The 19668-nt window shown below is 34.4% G+C and overlaps 1 protein-coding gene across 1 annotated transcript; it reads right to left on the reverse strand.

Annotated features, from left to right (window-relative positions):
• Positions 1-1337: 1337 nt before the first annotated feature.
• LOC148176827 (telomerase reverse transcriptase-like) lies at positions 1338-2980 on the reverse strand. The gene is made up of 2 exons (XM_088033198.1): positions 2116-2980; positions 1338-2050 (listed from the first exon to the last, which is right to left on the reverse strand). The coding sequence occupies exons 1-2, from the start codon at positions 2978-2980 to the stop codon at positions 1338-1340; spliced, it is 1578 nt and encodes a 525-aa protein (XP_087889324.1).
• Positions 2981-19668: the final 16688 nt, after the last annotated feature.

Consider the following 19668-nt stretch of genomic DNA (forward strand, 5'->3'; position numbering starts at 1 on the left):
GTATTTTGAAAAATAAGAACTTGAAAATCAAAGCATTATAGCATTTTTACTTATATTTGAAGCAAAATGACAATTTCAGCTATAGGTAAACGGTTTTGAAAGCCATATTTGCCATATTTGCAAAGTAGAGGTCGAACGAAATGTGCATGAAACTCACCAAAAAAAAATACCTATACTTGAAAATAAATGACGATTTCTGGCTATCGATAGACGGTTTTGAAGGCTATACAGGTCTCCCAGAACTCGTGACCCAGAGAAAAAAGGCTTATGAATTCAAAACCAAAATTTCGAAACAAAATTTTTTTAGTTCAAAAATATTCGAGTTAAGATGAAAAAACGGTAGCTAATCCGGAAGCTACTATCGTCCATTGGTCAGACTCTCGTTGCCTAGGAAATTGGGATAGCCTTTTACTACACATCTGGAATAAGCTTTCGGGATTGGTTGTTAATTTTTTATCCTCTCTTGAATACTATTAAACTTAAGCAATTTTTGTTTTAAAATTTAGCATTTGTATTGCTGTCGGCACCCTCCCTTGCTCTGTGGATCACGAGTTCTGGGACACCCTGTATTTCCAAGGTAGAGGTCTAAATACATAAAATGGTAAATTTTTATCAAGATCCAACGGTTAATTATAGAAAAATTGGCAGAAATGTGGAAGCAATGCACAAAACTCGTCAAAAAATCACTTATATTTGAAACTAAATGACGATTTCTGGTACAGACAGACGGTTTTGGAGGATATGAAATAGTAAATTTTTATCAAATTCCAACGTTTAATTCAAAAAAATTGACACAAATGTGCATGAAGTCCTCAGAATTCGTCGCAAAATCACTCGTATTTGAAGCTTAATGAGGATTTCTGCAATAGACAGATGTTTCTACAAAATTCTCTAATATCCCCTATGATTATTACGGATTTTCTGAATTTTTTTATAAACTTTAGCGTTCTTCTACATATTTTTTTTATCTTTTTTGAATTCACCTTTCTAGATTCTTCTAAGATTGATTAAGAATTGTTTTACTTTCTCTCCGGTTGAAAACCATCTATCTAAACTACCAAAACCAAAAGAAAATTAAGAGGCAATACGAAAAAATCTACAAAGTTTAAAAAACACAACAGAGGCTTTAAAACAACAGAGGCTTTAAATAGAACGTAAAAAATCCAAAGAAATTAAAATGTTTAGAGAAATCGTACTGTTTCGTTTTCTAGATATCTCAACGAAACTTTCAAATTCGATTATCTCCAAGAGAAATAAAAAAGCACAACAGGTAGAAAAAACGTGTAATAAAACTATAATAAACAATGAACATTAAAACGCATAAAAACACAAAAAAATTATATTCCAGCTTTCCTGCTAATCTTAACCTTCCGGAAACTTGCAGGTAAGTGTTGGAAATACGTCACATCAATATCAAAATGTGTAAAATCCATTCTCAGGTAGTTCTCACTTTCGATCTTAAAAATTAAGCCCTTATAAATACATTTCCGTAGTCTCAAAACTACCAGAAACGCCTTTAAAGCGATGATTTTCAGCAGTCTGAAGGATATTTTCTTCTTCCAAAGCGACCCTTTGTTTAAAAGCATCACTTTGCGTGCTTTAAAAGCACATTGTTTTATGTATTTCATCACAACGACGTAAACGTAGTCAAAGTCTTCTTCGGTACGGCGAAGCGCTATGATCGTCGCGTCGCACTTGTATGCCACGTAAACCATAGCATCAAAGAAGTTTTCAAGGACAGTCCTCTGTGAGTTGAAGATTGTGTTCAATTGCATTTTACTCAAACAAGTGCTGATGAGACTAAATGTGAGAGACTTGGTGAAAAACTCTCTCGCCTTGCTTTGAGGGATCGGCCGCCGCACGTTCCACAGTTTGAATTTGTGTCTGATTTCGAAGCCGTCTTTGAAGTTGTACAAGTTTCTGACTTCTTTAGTTTTGAAGTTGAAGATTTTACCACAATATGGGACCTCATGGTGATGGTACAAAGTAGATACTGTTTTCTTGGTGTTGATTGTATGGACTTTTTGAAGGTTGTTTTCAAATTCTCGGACTTTGGACGGTCAATTGAACAGAAGAAGTAGTCATCAACAGTTCGATGGAAGAAGGAGTCGTCGCCCCAATTCCCTAAGTACTGTGTGTCATAGTATGTCATGTAGAGTTCGCACAACGCAGCCGAGAGGACGTCGCCTTGAAGGAGTCCGCGGTTACACTGATATAATTTTCTCTGGAAAAAAACAATCTGGTTTTGAACGTAGTTCACAAGGAACTTTTTTTCGCGATTACTCAGGAACCGCGTCGAAGTCCTCTCAATTAGTTTAACGAGACCGTTAATTTCCACGTTTCCAAAAGCGTCCTCCACGTCCATTTTAACACCGTGGATTTCCTTGCCGGCCGCTCTTTCCAAGAAAGAAACCCATTGTTCATACAGAGATGAAGAATTATTCTTCATGTCTCGAGCTGCTGCGTAAATTTTCTTCACTAAATATTTCAGAAAGCGGCGGTTGTCTCTGTGAAGACTACTGGCGATTGGACGGAATTTCAACTCACTGAGGGGACCTTTTGGAACTGCATTCATATATCCTCTAGCTTCGTCCCCCCTGGATTCTTCAGCCTCAACCAGCGCACCGGACTTCTTCAGGTATGTTAAAGCTCTAGCTTGAAAGGAACACCAGTCGCTTAACCAAACAAATTTTAGTTCGTGGCCGTTGCAAGTTTTGAGAGGCTTGTAGTAAAAACTGATCAGAGGTTTGACCACAGCGTCGAGAACCCAAATGTTGGCCTCCCCAAGCAGCATTTCACAATGTGAATTACTGATATTACGGAGCCAAGGCACTGCATTACACGAATATCCTTTGGTCAAAAGTGATGTGTAAACACATTCGCCGACAGACTGGGTTAGAATCAGTTTTACAACCTTGTAGAAACGTTTGCGGTAATGACCATTTCCAAAGTACTCATCCGGAATTACTTTATCTAACATTTTTAAAATTTTAATCGACCTATTCCGCTTGTAAGACTTAATCAATCGTGCGTTTTTGAGCATCTGGTATCGATTTTACAGAGAGGTGGAAGTAAACTTGATCCATTTTCTGACTACAAAGGGAGTATTTAAAAAAGAAATTTGATTTTTGGAGTACTCACATGTTAGTTTGAATATGTTACATTAAAATTGGCAGTCTCCGACCAGTTGGTGGTAAACCCTTCCTTCTACCCTTTACCCAAGGTGCCAATACGAAGCTGTGATCTCTATAATGAGAATCGAAGTTAAGGCTAAGAACATTTTTGGAGTTCGCTTGTTTACTTCGCAAATTGCGACAAGTAAAGATGTAATTACATTTTTCTCTCAAATACCTTGGCAAAAACTGACTCTACCAACGACTTTCAGAGTTCGTTGGAAAGGTTATTAAATTACTTTTTTAGTGACGTTTAATGGCACATTCACACCAAAGCAACATAGAAGAACTTTTGGTAAATGAAGTAGCAACTCACCGAAATTTTTAGAAACATTTTTAAACACTTCAAAAAACACAAAACTTGCGTTGTGCTGCTTTAGTGTGGACGCTCCTTTACAAAATCATGATTTTATCTCCAAAACGTGACACATACTGAAGAGTTAATGATTCAAATATTTAAAAAAATAGATTTTTTTATTCGTTTGACGAATAACAACACTAGTCAAGAAAATTTGAACAAAACTTGTACTGCGGAAAGTCATTTCTTAAGTAGGATTGTCTTCTGATTCTAAATCCGAAGCCCGTTTTGCTCCATCAGGTCAGGACTCAGAGATATTTGTAAAATATTTTTTTTTATTACCCTACGTTCACTTTTATTATTTTCAAACACCTTGCAAAGTCATAAAAATTCAATAATATATCAATGGAATGGTAAATAAAGACGCTTCGCAACGAACTCTTAGAGCAGTCAGAGAGAGTTAGTTTCTGCCAAATTATTTGAGAAAAACTTATGCTAATTTCGAAAAACGAACGGATTTTAAAACTGTTTGACCCTTTTTGCATAAATTGATTCTTTGATTTTTTTCTTGTAATACGTCTTATAAAGGTTAAGCTTTCGATGTAATAATTCTTTGAGTTATAATAAAAATTGCATATGAAATTCACTAAAAATAGTTTTTATTGCAACGTGAGACCAGTTTTTTAAAAATATTATGGAAAATACTGACGATGAGTTTTATAGTTCGTTGGAAAGCTTATTAAATTAGCATTCCAAAACCGTGTTGAGCAATTCCATACCTCTGCAAGGTTTCAAAAAAAAGGGCAGAAAATAAATATTTCTACAGTAGAAGCTTAAAAATAATTGTTCAAGAATCTCTCTAAATCCGGACTTTAGTTTAGGAAACAGGAAGCGATTCCACTTTAAAAATGACTTTCCACTTCTCCAGCACAATTTTTTTCACTGTTGACTGCTGTAATTTGTAGTAAATTTTTGTAATTTGGCACTTGATAAATGTCTCAAATGCAGTAAAGTCTGCAAATTTCATTGTTGTAATGTCAAAATTGCCAGAGTTTGCTCTAACAGAAAATACCTACACTACAGGTGTCCCAAAATGACCGCAGAACAATGACAAAAACTGATAAAATGTGTACAAGTTAACCATAAACACGTAAAAGAAAACATGGATATTTTTAAATGAAACTTGTAAGCGATAATTTTAAAACACCCCTTGAAAATTTTTAGTTGGTGGTAAGATGTTTCAATTTTCCAAAATTTTAAATATTTTTATTGTTTTTTTTTCATCATTTTTCAAAAATTTTGTTTGAATATTTCGGTATTTTTACAATTTCCGGAAAAATTCTATACAAAAGTCGTCAGTAAAATGTCGTACTTGACTCGGAGCTTCAAAATCCGCGGCACAAAATGACTTGTATTTCAATTAACTCCTCTATGGTAATGTCTCGTTTTGCTGATTTATAAGTAAATGACCATTGTTTCAACTGTTGCGCAAAGAAATTAGCTATATTGGTGCCCGTTTTATCATTTTGTGGTTCTTGTGTAAGCAGTGTTTGCTTACTTTTTTCTTAGTTGGTAAGTTGATTTGCTCAACACCTGTGGACAGTTTTTCAAGTTTATGAAATCGGATTTTTATTACTTTGGTACCCGACAGTTATTTGCGACATCCTCAATTTATTACAATTTAAAGCGATTTGTCTCTAATCTAATGAAAATTATGTACTCCTATTTAGTTAACCCTTTGACTGTTGTAAACGTATATGTACGTTTTGCCATTTTTCTCAGAAAATGCAAATGATAAGAATTTAAAATTTTAGGGGCAAAAGTAAGCAGATAAGACGAATTGAATAGATTCTCATTTACGTGACACTAACGGAAATGGCAGTTAACGTGCTTATTTTAAATAGAACATCCTATATTTTATTGCATTTTTAATTTATTTATGCAAATTAAAAATCGCTTTCTACATACCGTGCTATACCTAAATTGTATCATATCTGAAATATCCCCGATTTTTCAATAAAAATAAATTAACTTTGCATTTATAAAACAAAAATATTTCCACAAACATTTTTGAGATTTTTTTATTACTTTTAGACCACCAAATTTCTTTATAAAAGATCCACATAAAATTAAATTGTCACCACTCCAAAGCATGCTTAAAAAAATTGGAAACAAAAGAGTAAAAACACTTCTTTTTTCCATATTATTAGTAAGAAATAGGTGTCCTATACATACAGTTAATGCAAAATTTTATTGTACGTTTGTATTGTGCTTATTTTTCAATTAACGTAGCGATTTTGAAATAGACTATAAGTTACTTATTTCGGAAAGAAAATTTCGCTTCTGTTGTGCAATTTTTTTTACAAAAATCAAGATATCTCTGAAATGGTTCAATTAAAATATAGCACATTATACATAAAGTGAGCCTTAATTTTAATGTAGAATCTGAAAATGCAATAATATATGGGGTGTTCCATTTTAAATAAACCAGTTGACTAGTACTTCCAGCATAACCGAAAGTATCACGAATATATGAATATTGTCATTCGCGTATTTTGGTTCCCAAAATTACAAACAAAATCTCATTTTTTGTAGTTTATGAGAAAAATGACAAAACATATACAGGGTGTCCCAGAACTCATGACCCAAAGAACAAGGGGAGGTGCCGACAGCAATACAGATGGTAAATTTTAAAACAAAAAATGATTAAGTTTAATAGTATTCGAGAAAAGATTAAAAATTAAAAATCAATCCCGGCAGCTTTTCCTAGAGGTGGAATAAAAAGCTCTCCCAATTTCCTAGGCAACGAGAGTCTGACCAATGAACGATAGCACAGCTCAACAAAAAAAATTATTTTTTTTTGCCCTGAATATCTCTGCGAATTTCTGTTTTCAAAACCATAGTTTTCGAATATATTCTTGAAAGTACTGAATTGGCTCTGGTTTTTATGAGTTTGGCGTATTTTATATTTTTAATAATTTTGACTTTGAGTCGGCTCTTCAGAACACGAATTATAATAATGTGTTTATTATTATATTAAAATTCGCTTTTGTGCACGCCACGTGACCAACAAAAGTTGAATTGCTTCAAGATTTTCAGTAAATAGGGGCATAAAAAATTAAAAAATAAAAGACGCGCTTATAAAATGCCTTTTTTTAAAGTTTAACATAGTTTTATGATTTTTTTTCTTTTTCAACTTCTATGTACATTAATTAACCATTCAAACGAAACAATTTGTAATAATTTCCAAAAAAAAAGATATTTGAGAATATACTTGCTATTTCTTTCTCAATTTTACAGATTTTTAGTAAAATATAAAAATCAAGATTGAAAAAAAATCAGAGCCAATTTTCTAAAACCATTCATAGTTTCATAGTATTCGAAACCACTTATACATCAAGGGCAACAAAATCACTGTTGACTGTAGTTTGTGTCCATAGTTATATATTACATTGGTCTTAAACTTTGATACAAAGTATAAACCACTCGTTAGAGCTCTTCTGATCCTATTGTCGGTGGATCACTCCGTTCCCTGTTTTATTTGACCCTCTTCAGAGGTTGGCGTGTTTCTTCGCTGCGACTGTTACTGCCCTTCATTCATCCCTGTTTTTTATCTTCTCCCTCCAGTTAACGATGTTCATTTTCTGAATGTCATCTAACACTTGGTCTTCCCATCTGGCCTTTGGTCTCTCCCTTGGTCTTTTACTTGGTGGTCTCCAATGTAATAATTTCTTTATTGGTTCCTCGGGTTCCCTTCTATGTATGTGGCCAAACCATTTCAGTCTTTGTGCTCTGATGTGCTTTACTATGTCTTCCCCATCCATTTGTTCTGTAATTTCATAATTCATGAAAGCTCGGTATTCTCCATCTTGTGTTTTCTTTGTCCCCAGTAATCTTCTCAGAATTTGGCGTTCTAGTATTCTCAGTTTCTCTCCGTCTTTCTGAGTAAGGCATAATGTTTCCGCTGCATAGGTTATTACCGGTCTTATAAGTGTTTTGTATACCTTTATTTTGGTGTGTTTACTGCGATTCTTATCCTTTATCAGGTGCTGGTATTTCCAGAAGAGTTTTGTTCTTTCGTTTACTTCCAGACTTCTCTCGTTTTTTCCGCTGACTGTGACTCCTAGGTATTTGCATGTGTTAACTTTTTTGAAACTGTTTCTTCCCATCTTCATTTCTGTTGTGTTGTATTTGTCTTGTCGTGAACTGAACATGTATTTTGTTTTGTCTATGTTAATTCTTAGTCCTCTTGTTTCTGCTTCTTTTGTTATTTTCATTAGTGATAGTTCACTTTTAATAACCCTCTTCTAATTGTAACCATTTTATTATCCTCTGTGCGAAACAGGCAGGTAAAAATTTTAGAAGAAATCCCTTGATTTACAACTTCCAAGTACTTCCGGTCAAGAAACCGCAAATGAGGGTACGCTTATAAATCAGCCTAGTCGTAAATTATCTGCATAGTTCAGAGCTTCGATTGAAAATTTTTTAGTTTATCTCTCTCATAACTAGACCAATTTTAATGATATCGATTTAAACTTAGCGGGAAAGTGTTTTTGAAAGTGTTCTTTACTAATTCTAGTTAAACTAACTTAAACTAGTTTAAAAATTCACAAAAATCGGACATAAACTTCTATTCGTAAAACTACCCCTAAATTATGGAATTTTCAAGTCATTTAACTTTTAAATTAAATGTTTTTTCCAATGTTTGATACTTAGTTTTAGAAGAAAATGTGAATACAAGCAGGTGAGAATAGGAACGAAATTTATACATTAAAAACTAAGCGAAATATTTAGACGATACTTTACATGGGATTCTCCATAAGAAAAATGTCTTGGCACTCGCCTTAAACCGTAGTGCTTGTCATGGGTTTCAACAGAGCCAACTATAGCTTACGAGCCTACGCCTAGGAATCGTGACGTCACATCAGTGGCCGTACCGCGCTTCAAAAAATGCATTGGTTTAAAGGGAAAGACGCCGTCCGTTCTTCATAAAAAGGCCTCTAAAAACTTCCCACTTGTAAAACTTTTGTAAAATTTTATAAATTATGTTGTGATTTATAATGACAACAGCAAATTTTAAGAAAACAAGCATTTATTCAATCATACATACAATATATAAACCATATTTAAATGAGAAACCAATACACCAGAGCAGATTTTAACAAATCTTTCATCAAAACGTTTAATACACACAACACTGCTCTTGTTAGGTACAAAGTTTTTTCTATTTATACACTGTATCCACTTATCTTTCAGAAGTTTATTCTTTGGAAATTGAAAAATCGACACTTTTTCATTTTTATTGTAATTACTTCTACAATTAGGTACACAGCAACTATTTGGCATTTTGATTAAAAAGGTATTACACCTATTATATGTATGTAGACAACAGAATAAGTAAATCAGTTAATTTACAACTTTGGTCATACACCTTGTTTGCCCTTTCGAAATGAAGCAAGTACTAAAAACATTTTCATGAACATGGGAGTATTTATAAAACCCAGAGAAAATGATGGAAAGGGGTATTTTGTCATATTCTGGGAAAAACATTGAAGGAAGAAATTCCGAGATCCTTCTCAACCCAAAAGTCAGAAAAAGAGGTAAGTAAATCTTTAATATTATTCCGAGAAGATTTAATGTAAACATGAATGCTGAATACGTTTCCAGAAATAGAGAAAAATCTGGTCACATTTTTTTCCATTTTTTGTAGAACTAGGAAATAAAATTATTAGATAGGCATAAAAAAGCTTTGGGTCGATGGTCGATGTCCTTTTTAAGAAAAATACAATGGTTTTTGTATTTCATGATTGAAAGGGTGCAAAGTACCTAACAATACCTAAATATGGGGCTGTTTGTTCCCCCTTGACCTGCCCTAAATCCGGCACTGCTATATAAATGTCAACTTTCAGCATTTATTACACAAAAAAATTATTTGTAAGGTTTCTAGGAAAATCAAGCTTTTAAAACTATTAACCGTGTCCGCCCCAGTAAAAAGTCACAAAAAAAGAAGTAATTCCGTAATATTTTGAGAAGAACATTTAATGATCAGATTCTAAGAACATCCCAAAAATTGTCATTCCAAGCAAAACGCAATTTACAATGTCTAAGTTTGTTAAAATGAAGAAAAAAGACATCTCATTCCCATATTTCCATAAGCCGCAATGGTGACCGTTCGGCCACTGTGCTGACGTCACATCGGGTCTCCAGCCGCTAGGCGTAGGCTCGTAAGCTATAGTTGGCTCTGGTTTCAAGCATTTATTGCCTAGCGGACCCCACCAACTCGGAAAACTAAGAAATAGCATGCTGCTACATGCTTTGAAAACCTTTCTACATTTTTGTTATAATTCATTGATAAGTGACTACGGCTAGACCCGAAACAGATCGAAATATAACGAACCAACGCAAAGAACTCCACCCATTTAGTGCAAAATTTCTACCGGCCACCACACCCCTGCGCCCCTTAGAAACTAACTCGTCGGGCATGAGGCCTCTTAATAGTGAAAAGACTCGGCACAGCCTGAAAGACCGTTTTGTGTAATCAAATTGTCAATTAGGCAACTAACCTATTTGATTTTGTCACCAAAAGTCACCGTCGACGACGTTGCCGGTTGTAAAGTGCTGGGAAAGTACAGTGTTGGTGGTTTAAAATAATTATTTATGTATTAAGGGCATAATGTCGATGTATATGTTCGAGAGCAACTAGATTACAAGGTCGAGGGCCTTCGAGTTATGCCCGCGGTACATACAACGTTTTATGTCTTACCAATAAATTTTGATTTTTTAAAAATGAATAATTTCTCTACAAATACAAATTTCTGTTCTTGAATCTGCATAAAGACTTTATAAGAAATACTTCAAATGTCGTTTTGTGTTGGTTTAAAGATTTAATCATTTTAATTACTAATGGCTTTATATCCAATTTCTGATTTCTACACTGTTTATTTGCGATAATTAAAACCACAAATTATTATTACAGTTAATTTATAATTTATTAATCATTAGTCAATTCGTTAATTACTAGGAACTATATTATTAGCATTATTTTTATTATTGTTATTAAATTAATCTAGTGTCATATCAATGAAATTAATCTTAGAACGCTTTGCAAAACAATTGAAAGCGTATCAAGATGGCAGGTAAAATTCCATCTAAAATTGTTGAAAACGCTGCAAAAGCCACTGAAAGTTTATTGCCAACAAAATCTAAAGATTTATACGATAAAGAATACGAAAAATTCACAACATGGATGCTACGCAATAGTGTTGATGTAATTAATGAAACTGTGCTGCTGGTATTTTTTTGCCGAAATGGTATATACGTGTTTTCTTAACATTGTCCCTTGTCACAACCACCACCAGGTAGTGACGAACCGGTGGGCAATTTTGCCGAGGCCGGTTATAAATAACAAGATATAAGAGTCAGCTAATGCGGTGGTTTAGTCCCTTTGTGTAGTGAGTACCCCAATTAAGTCATAAAATCACTATTTGGTTGCGGGAACTATAAATATAATGTTTCCGAAGATGTTATTTGAATGCTAATTTGACGTTTACAGTTCATGAGGCCATAAAGTATTTTACTTTATACATATATTATATTGTTAACCCAGTTGACATACACCTAGTAAATTTTATGGTCACATTATGAGAGGACCGGGCAGTCTAATCCTTGCTATATCGTTTAAAGAATTTCAAAACACCATTTCTTCAGTTCCAAATGATAGAACGAAATTCAGATGCCTGCTCTGGAAGAAGGAATTAATTTAAGCAATATGGGCAGGCAAGTCATTCTTAGCCATTTAGGGTCAAAAAATCACAGTAAAGTAGTAAATAATGTCCATACATTGGATAATTTAGATAAATTTTGCATCCAAAAAGCTCAAAATGTAACTTCGAGTAATTCTGCTGAGGAAGGAAAACAACAGCAACAAACTTTTTTTTTGAAGATTCAAACCTTAAATTATTCAAATTTCTATGGACCGCCCCAATGTCAACCTAAAGCTATATAGGCTCATAAAAGAACATTTAGGTCAAGATAGTAATTCTCTTATTGACGTTGGGACCTCTGGGTTACATACCTATACAGTGCATGGTGCACTTCAAGCCGGACATAAAGCAAGTACATGGAACGTTAATGGGTTTTGACCGGAATATATTGGCTCTTCAAAGACTCTCCGGCTAGACGAAGCGATTTTCTAGGTAAATATTGGGAGCATTTACTAAGTGATGTATATCTATATGTAAAACAATTTTTAGGTCTAACAAATGCGTCTCAGTTTCCTCTAAAGTTTTGTCAAACTCATTGGGTGGAAGGCTCAAAGGCAGCAAGAAGGGCACTCCAATTATATGATTACATAAAAATTTGTTGTGATCATCCGTCTGTGCGTCTACCGCACAACACATCAGTGAAAAACGTATTTAATGAAACGAAAGATTTATTAATGCCATCAAAAATTGCATTTTTCAATATGATTGCCTCGTATCTGGAACCTTTTTTGACAAAATTTCAAAGCAATGATCCACTGTTGCCATTTCTTTACACTGACTTAAATTTACTTTTAGTTACATTATTAGACAAATTTATAAAAAAGTCCCACATTCTAGATGATCTTAAAAAAAAATCCAAAATAGACCTTAAAGATAAGTCACTCTTTCTATCTGTTCAGAATATAGACGTAGGTTTTGAGGTAGAAAAACTTCTAAAAAAGTATAAAATTGGGGAAAAGGAAACATTAATTTTCCGTAAAGATTGTCAATTTTTTTTGTTGGCCTCTGTATCAAAAATTGAGGATAAAACCGGATTAAAATGTGAAATGCTTAAGGCAACCTCCTGTTTAAATCCAAATGTAATTGCGATTAATAAAGAAGGAGGTAATCTTAAAAATATGAAAACAATTTTGAGAAATCTTTATGATAAAAATATCATAAGCTCAGAGTCGGCTGAAAGAGTTAAACGACAATATTTAAATTTTATAAGTTCTACGGATTATATGGACTATACAAATAATGAACGGTTAGATTATTATTTTAATAAAAAACTAAAAAATAAAGAAGAATTTTGCGATGTGTATTCAGTCATTCAAATGATATTGATTTTTTTCATGGCAATGCTGATGTGGAGGGTGGGTTCTCTATTAATAAAAACTTGTTCGTTGAGAATCTAGAAGAAAAGTCGCTTGTAGCACAAAGGCTCATTTATGATCAACTTATGAAATCGGGTGCTGTAACAAATTGTGTAATAACCTAATAACTAACTCAATGTTAACGTACTGTCGAAATTCCAGCTGGAAGTTGTAGCAACTTCTTGTTCAGAACCGTGCAAACACAAAAGTAACCGGCAGCTTTACGCCGGAGAGCATTTAGGTCGAAGTAAGGATTCTTTTAAATTTCCAAAACCAGGCAGATAAAAGATATTGGGCGCCACTGCGGTTTAACACTATCAGCAACCCCCGCAGAAGGTCACTGAAATAAGGCTGTGAATTAAATGAAAATTACTAAAACAAAAATTGTCTATTAATGAACTTTACATGGTTGGTTAAATTCTGACTAATTCAAATTTAAATGTGTTGTGAAATTGCTAAGTCAAGACATCTGTGAAGCAGGTCCTGATCGAACAATTTATTTAATAATTATATGAAGATTCAGATCTGTATCTTTTACAAAAGGATTAAACATACAAAAGACGCGAGCTCAACGCTACGGCATGTGTCGCTCACTCACATGTCGGTAAGGGCATTAAAATTGCCTACCAACTCGCCCTTCTAAGTCGGTAGGAATACAGGTACAGGTAACTTAATCTCAAGAGGCGTCGGTGCAACTTAACTTAATACGGTGAAATGACTTGAGGTTCTCGAACGCAAAACTAAAGGGTACCATTTATCTTTGGTGTTGCTTGGATCTCTGGCAATGGGCCGAGGACGACGGCATCCGCAATAAGGATCGGAACACCTGAACAGTTATATAGATGATAGTCCTATGTCCTCGTGGCTTTCAGGATGGAATTTCAAGCGAGATAACGACTGCGATTGGGACTCTCCCAATAAATGACTGGTATTGGGACTCTCCCAAAGAAGTTTCTAACGGGAATTTAAAGTTAACACGGGTATTGCGAAAAATTCCATAATTACCTCTAATCTAGAGAAACTTCCATTCGATATGGTATGATTATACCGACATCCACTGGTGGATCGACGGTAGAAATTAAGATAATAAAATGGCCCACACTAGATGCGAAGCGATAACTCTCCGCACCTCGTGGTACGATATCGAAAGTCACAATGATGTCTTTCTCTTCACGGAAATCTCTCGCGGTACTCGATATTATCGGCGGTAAAATAAATCGCTTAAACCCGTAGTGAAAACGTGTAATATTTTGAATTCACCGGAAGTCACAATCGGTTATGCGCACTCAAGACGCTTGTCGCCAACACTGATCGAAGAAAGTACCAAGATACGCTAACCTATGACCTGACAGGTGACAAGCCGGTACCTTGTTTACATTTGAGGTTAGTTCTTTAAAGTGCCACTGGACCGATATTAAGCGATGGTAAATAAATGCGCAAAGGGGAGATAATTAAATTATGAAATTTTAGATAGAGATAGAAAAGAAGAAGAAGTTCGAACCATTGTACTCGAATGGGACCGAAACATAAACGTTGTGATGAGATAAGAGAAGATAGGAAAGTTGAAACGGGATTACCGAACCCAACGTGAAATTCGGGTGGAAAGTTATAGCACTTCCACTAGCTGAAATTCTGAGGCGGTAACACGTGGTTGATCCGCTGCCTCAAGGCGGCCACAATAGAAAAACAATTCCTAACACGGATACAAAACTATTTAGATAAACGGAATGAACGGTAGTTAAGAACTTACATAAACGGTACGTTAAATCTATTATTCTAGATTGTGATGTTCTTAACTCTACTCTGGCTACGATGTTAACGCCGTGATGTTATAAACCCAAGCATCTGAAGAAGTCCCTAAAGTATTTAATTATTGATTATGCCCTTCTTCACCGGCAAATTTTTGAAACGCTACAAAGTATAAACAAGCTCTGCAAGAAAAAAGGGAACGCTTACGTTTAGATAATCAACATGTCTCACAAAAAAGAAGGTGCAGACTGAAATAAAAGAATTACAAGAAAAACGCCAGAAAATTGATGGTCAACTTTCTGAAATTGATTTGCAAATTCAAAATCTAAAGAGAAATTTGTAGAATTTATTTTTCTTTGAATTTATGTAATATATTTTTGTTTTGTTTTCTTTTAAGATTAATTTCGAAGAATGTTATGTTAATTAAAAAAATTATTAACTGTTTTTTGTAATTAGATTTCTACAACAATATCAGGTTTTATTTTTTCCTAGCTTTGAAAACTCTCTTTTGTACATGCAATCGTTGTCATATGTTGACTTTCGTTTGACTTTTCACCTTTAAACTTTTTTTTCATTTATGAAATTGGGTTATGGAATTTTCATCGGAGGGAATTTGATATACAATTTTTAGTGGGAACCCTGTGTCAGATTTATTAGATTTGATTCTTAAGCAGTTACATATATCTTGTAATATATGTTATGTACTCGTAAGTAATATACTCGACATTATACGAGGAAGCTAACTGGGCACTCCTGCATAATCCGAAAAAATCTTTAATTAAATTTCACAGACTCTGTTTTTTTGCTAGAAGTCATTTTCGGCACCATTCACTAAATTTTGAGCGGCACACGGAAAAAGAGATTTTTGCGCTGTCCCATCTGAGCAGAAAGCGGTTCGGACTATCTAAGCCCTGTCTTCCAATCGAACAGTACAAATTTGCACAGAAAGACGCGACGTCAAGTGCAAAATTCATATGACTTGGCGTGAAAGAGGAGTCTCCTTCAAGCAGTGCCTGCAAAGTTTGAAGGAGATTTCCATAGACTTCGTCCAGTGACGTGTTTCCACAGCACTGATACCGAAATTAACTTCTAACAAGAAAATCACTGAAACGTCAACACTGCTTGTTATTTCCAAACAGAGATATGTCATAATATCATAATTTTCAAAGATCTGAAATTCTGATGAAGTTCTAAATGTTTTAATAAACTCCGTAAAAATCTCACGATCAGCAAAAGTGAGTGATTTTTTTTTAACAGTTGATGTCTAGACGGCAATGACAATTCATAGAGTGAAGTCTTTAAAGTTTTTGAAAGCGTCAGATTCTTCGTGGAAATCAATTTATCGCACAATATTAGAACTGTTTCTTGCTTTCACACATTAATATGTAATAATGAGTCGGACCCAATTTGATCCTTAACGTTACAAATGAAAAATTAATGACATTTATGCTACTTTATTCACGAGTCTATAACATTAAGTTTCAACATCAAACAAAATTTTCTTTTTTATATTTCGAAGGTAATGAAAGTAATCATCTTTACCTTTCTTCAAAATGAAGCGCTCCACAAACATCGCAACACCAACCACTGTCAAATTTAACAAGGAAGGTAATGACGATTCTTCTTTGATAAAAAAAGATTTTTATGAGTTATTTCCAGATGATCCCCTCTGGATTCTTCGCCTCATCTACCTCGATTCTTTCCAAAACGTTTTCGTAAAATTCTTAACTAAAATCATTTCCATCACCACCGCACTATTGTTACTTTTTCAAACTGTCCTCTTTTTGCAAAGGTTTGATTTTCGGTACTTTATCAAGTGTTTTCCATTTTATGGCGTTTTGTTTTTTGTAAGTACGAATCGGGTTTTAATTTTTACTATATATTTTCCTAGATTTTTTGTGCTATTTCGACAGCACCACTGATGGTAACAGTGTACCAAGACTTTATTAGCAAATTAGAATACTGGAGTACAAACATGGCCAGTGTCGCTACCAGAAGAAGAATTCGTTTGGAAGCTCTCTATTTCAACACTTTTGCTGTGGTGAACACAGTTTTGGCCCTATGTGGTGCATTTACATTCATGCAGCCAATAGACGGTGACAGCGATATTTTCTTTCCATTGGCTAGCATTGAGCAGTTTTGTCCAAAAGGGGAGAAAGTTTTATCTTTGATTTTTAGATTGAGTTTTATTCCGATTTCTTTATTGACGCCGGCTGTGTTTTACATGACTTGTTACGTCATAGGGCGTTTCCGCTTTGACTTTTATTTACTGTTTGATTTTTTAAGAGGGATTGATGATGGCTTTCAACACGAAAACACGTTGTTTTATCAGAGAGAGTATCAAGAAGCAGTTGACCGAAAATTGAGAGTTGTCATTCAGAGACACATCTATCTACATTCGTATGTGTTTTCTTCTGTTTGTTTTTTTTTCTTCATTGTATTATCCTTTTTAGTACTGCTACAAACATCATACGTAAACTGAATCCGCTGATAGTTCTGTACAGTATCATCTCTGTCATTTTGGGCATCTGTATCTTAATTTTTTGCTACACTGTAAGTACATCTATATCTAACTTCTTAACTTTCTCAAAAGTATCCAGACTCCTTGGTGAAAGAGTACCCAAGAATCTACTTTTTTGTACTACCAGCAACACTGTGTTTCATTCACATTATGTTGTCAGGACAGATGGTGGAGGATGTCGTAAGATTTCGCCCTTTTTCATTCATTACTTTTAATGGTTTTTGTAGTCGAACGAGTTGTGTTCACTGCTGTCAACAACAAATTGGTACAACTGGAATGCAGGAAATAAAAAGAATTATTTTATCTTTGTAATGAATGCACAGAAAACTCTTCAAGTGACGTTTTCAAGATCTATGACAATCAATTATGATTTAGGGGTTGCGGTGGGTATTTAAAATAACAAAATTACACTTACGAAAGGGTTTTTATAGATTCTGAAACGGATATATTCGATGGTTTCTGTATTAAGCCGAATGTCACACACCAACAATTGAACCAGCTACGTAGTTAGTTCTAAAATAGCCATTTGTGTATTAAGAGCACAAAACTACACATTACCGATTGAAAGAGTAGTTTCTTTGTAGCACGGCAGTTTTGAAGTAAAAACTGTGATTTTTGCATTTGATTTTATGAAAATAATTTCGCATTTCTTTTACTTTGTGCTCGAAAAATGTCGACCGTACGTTGGTGAATTTACAAATTCTTTAGTTTTGGCAAATTTGTTAGATTTTATTCTTCAGCAGTTATATCTTATACAGGGTGTCTATAAATGTTTGTCCATCAAGTTGGTCATGACTTAACTGTCAGAATGATTTTAATTAAATTTTGCCGCTTCAAAAATTATTACTCGTGCTACATTTTGAGCGGCTGTCACATTGACAATTGTTCATTTTTTCCTAAGACCCGTTGGGTTCACATTTAACATGTAAAATAAAATAGTGAAAACTGAACTACGTAATAATTAAACATTTATTTAAAAACATCACCTTCTGATTTCATAAAAACATTTGGAAATGTCTTCCATTTTGCTGCAAACATGCTCGAACCCTTTTCTTTTTATTTTCAAAAATGTTTTGAAGCATCTGTTGATCAATCGTATCACATTGGATTCGAATTTCTTGCATCAATTCATCCAGAGTTTCCATCCTGCGCTGAAAAACTCTGTCTTTCAAATATCCAAATATAGAGAAATCCAGTGGAGTAAGATCTGGTGAACGTGATGGCCATGGAATATCTGTTCCTCTGCTTATTATTCGGTTATCAAAATATTGTTGCAAATGATTAAGGCTTGCTCCTGCAGTATGAGCTGTAGCTCCGTCTTGTTGAAAATAACCAGCATCATGTAACTGCGGAATAAACACATCTAAAATTTCTTCTTGATATCTCGTTGCATTGATAGTGTTATGAAAAAAAAAAATAAAATTAATCGTCTGCGAGAAACTGCTACCCAGACGCCCACTTTAATTGGGTTTAACGGTGTTTCCACAAATTCATGAGGATTTTCAGCCCTCCAAATTCTAAAATTTTGTGAATTCACATATCCCGATAAATGGAACCAGGCTTCATCACTAAAGAAAGTTAAATCCAACAAATCGTACATTATTTAAATGGTTTAAAAACCACTGACAATACTGCACACGGGCTTCATAATCTGGAGGACGCAACTCTTGTACACTAGTGATTTTATTGGGATGTAATTTCAGTCTTTTCTTAACAATTTTGTGACAAGTTGAGCATGGCATGTGCATTTGTAGAGCTAATTTTCGCATGGATGTTCGTGGTTGTTCTTCCATTGTTTGTCGAACAGTTTCCACGTCCTCAGCACTAACACTTGGTCGTCCCGATGATTTGCCCTTGTGCACACTTCCGGTTCCAGAAAAACGATTCACTACATTGCCAATGTGTCTTCGCAAAACAGAATCTTCCACTTGAAGATCAGGAAACTTATTCCGAAACTCTTGTTCACAGGCGAGAATTGAATAAATCCACTCCCCGTCTTGAAAAGTTCCATTGCGATAATAAGACTTTATTATGAACTTATCGTTCTCAATAGTCCAAACCATCTAAAAAATTTTTTTTAAGGTTAGGATTTTCAAGTAATTATGCCGATGAATATTTACCTTCGCTATCGCTAACGATTTTTTCGTCTTGACAGCCATCATCAATCTCTCTCAAAAAATCAAACAGTAAAAAGAAGTAGAAGCGGAAATGCACCACTATGTAGCAAGTAATGTAAAACAAAGCCGGCGCCATTAAAGAAATCGGAATAAAACTCAATATAAAAATCAAAGATAAAACTTTCTCCCCTTTTGGACAAAACTGCTCAATGATAGCCAACGGAAAGAAAATATCGCTGTCACTGTCTATTGGTTACATGAATGTAAATGCACCACATAGGGAAAAAAACTGTGTTCACCACAGCAAAAATGTTGAAATGGAGGGCTTCCAAACGAATTCTTCTTCTGGTAGCGACACTGGACACCAGTATTCTAATTTGATAATTGGGTCTTGGTACACTGTTAGCATCAGTGGTATTGTCGAAATGGCACAAAAAATCTAGGAAACTATGTAGTGAAAATCAAACCCGATTCGTACTTACAAAAAACAAAACGTCATAAAATGGGAAATACTTGATAAAGTACCGAAAATCAAACCTTTGCAAAAAGAGGACAGTTTGAAAAAGTAACAATAGTGCGGTGGTGATGGAGATGATTTTAATTAAGGATTTTACGAAAACGTTTTGGAAAGAATCGAGGTAGATGAGGCGAAGAATCCAGAGGGGGTCATCTGGAAATAACTCATAAAAATC

Source organism: Gnatocerus cornutus, chromosome 3 (genome assembly GCF_029298725.1).
Source record: "Gnatocerus cornutus isolate USDA-ARS CGAHR chromosome 3, icGnaCorn1.1, whole genome shotgun sequence".
Lineage (NCBI taxonomy): Eukaryota > Metazoa > Arthropoda > Insecta > Coleoptera > Tenebrionidae > Gnatocerus > Gnatocerus cornutus.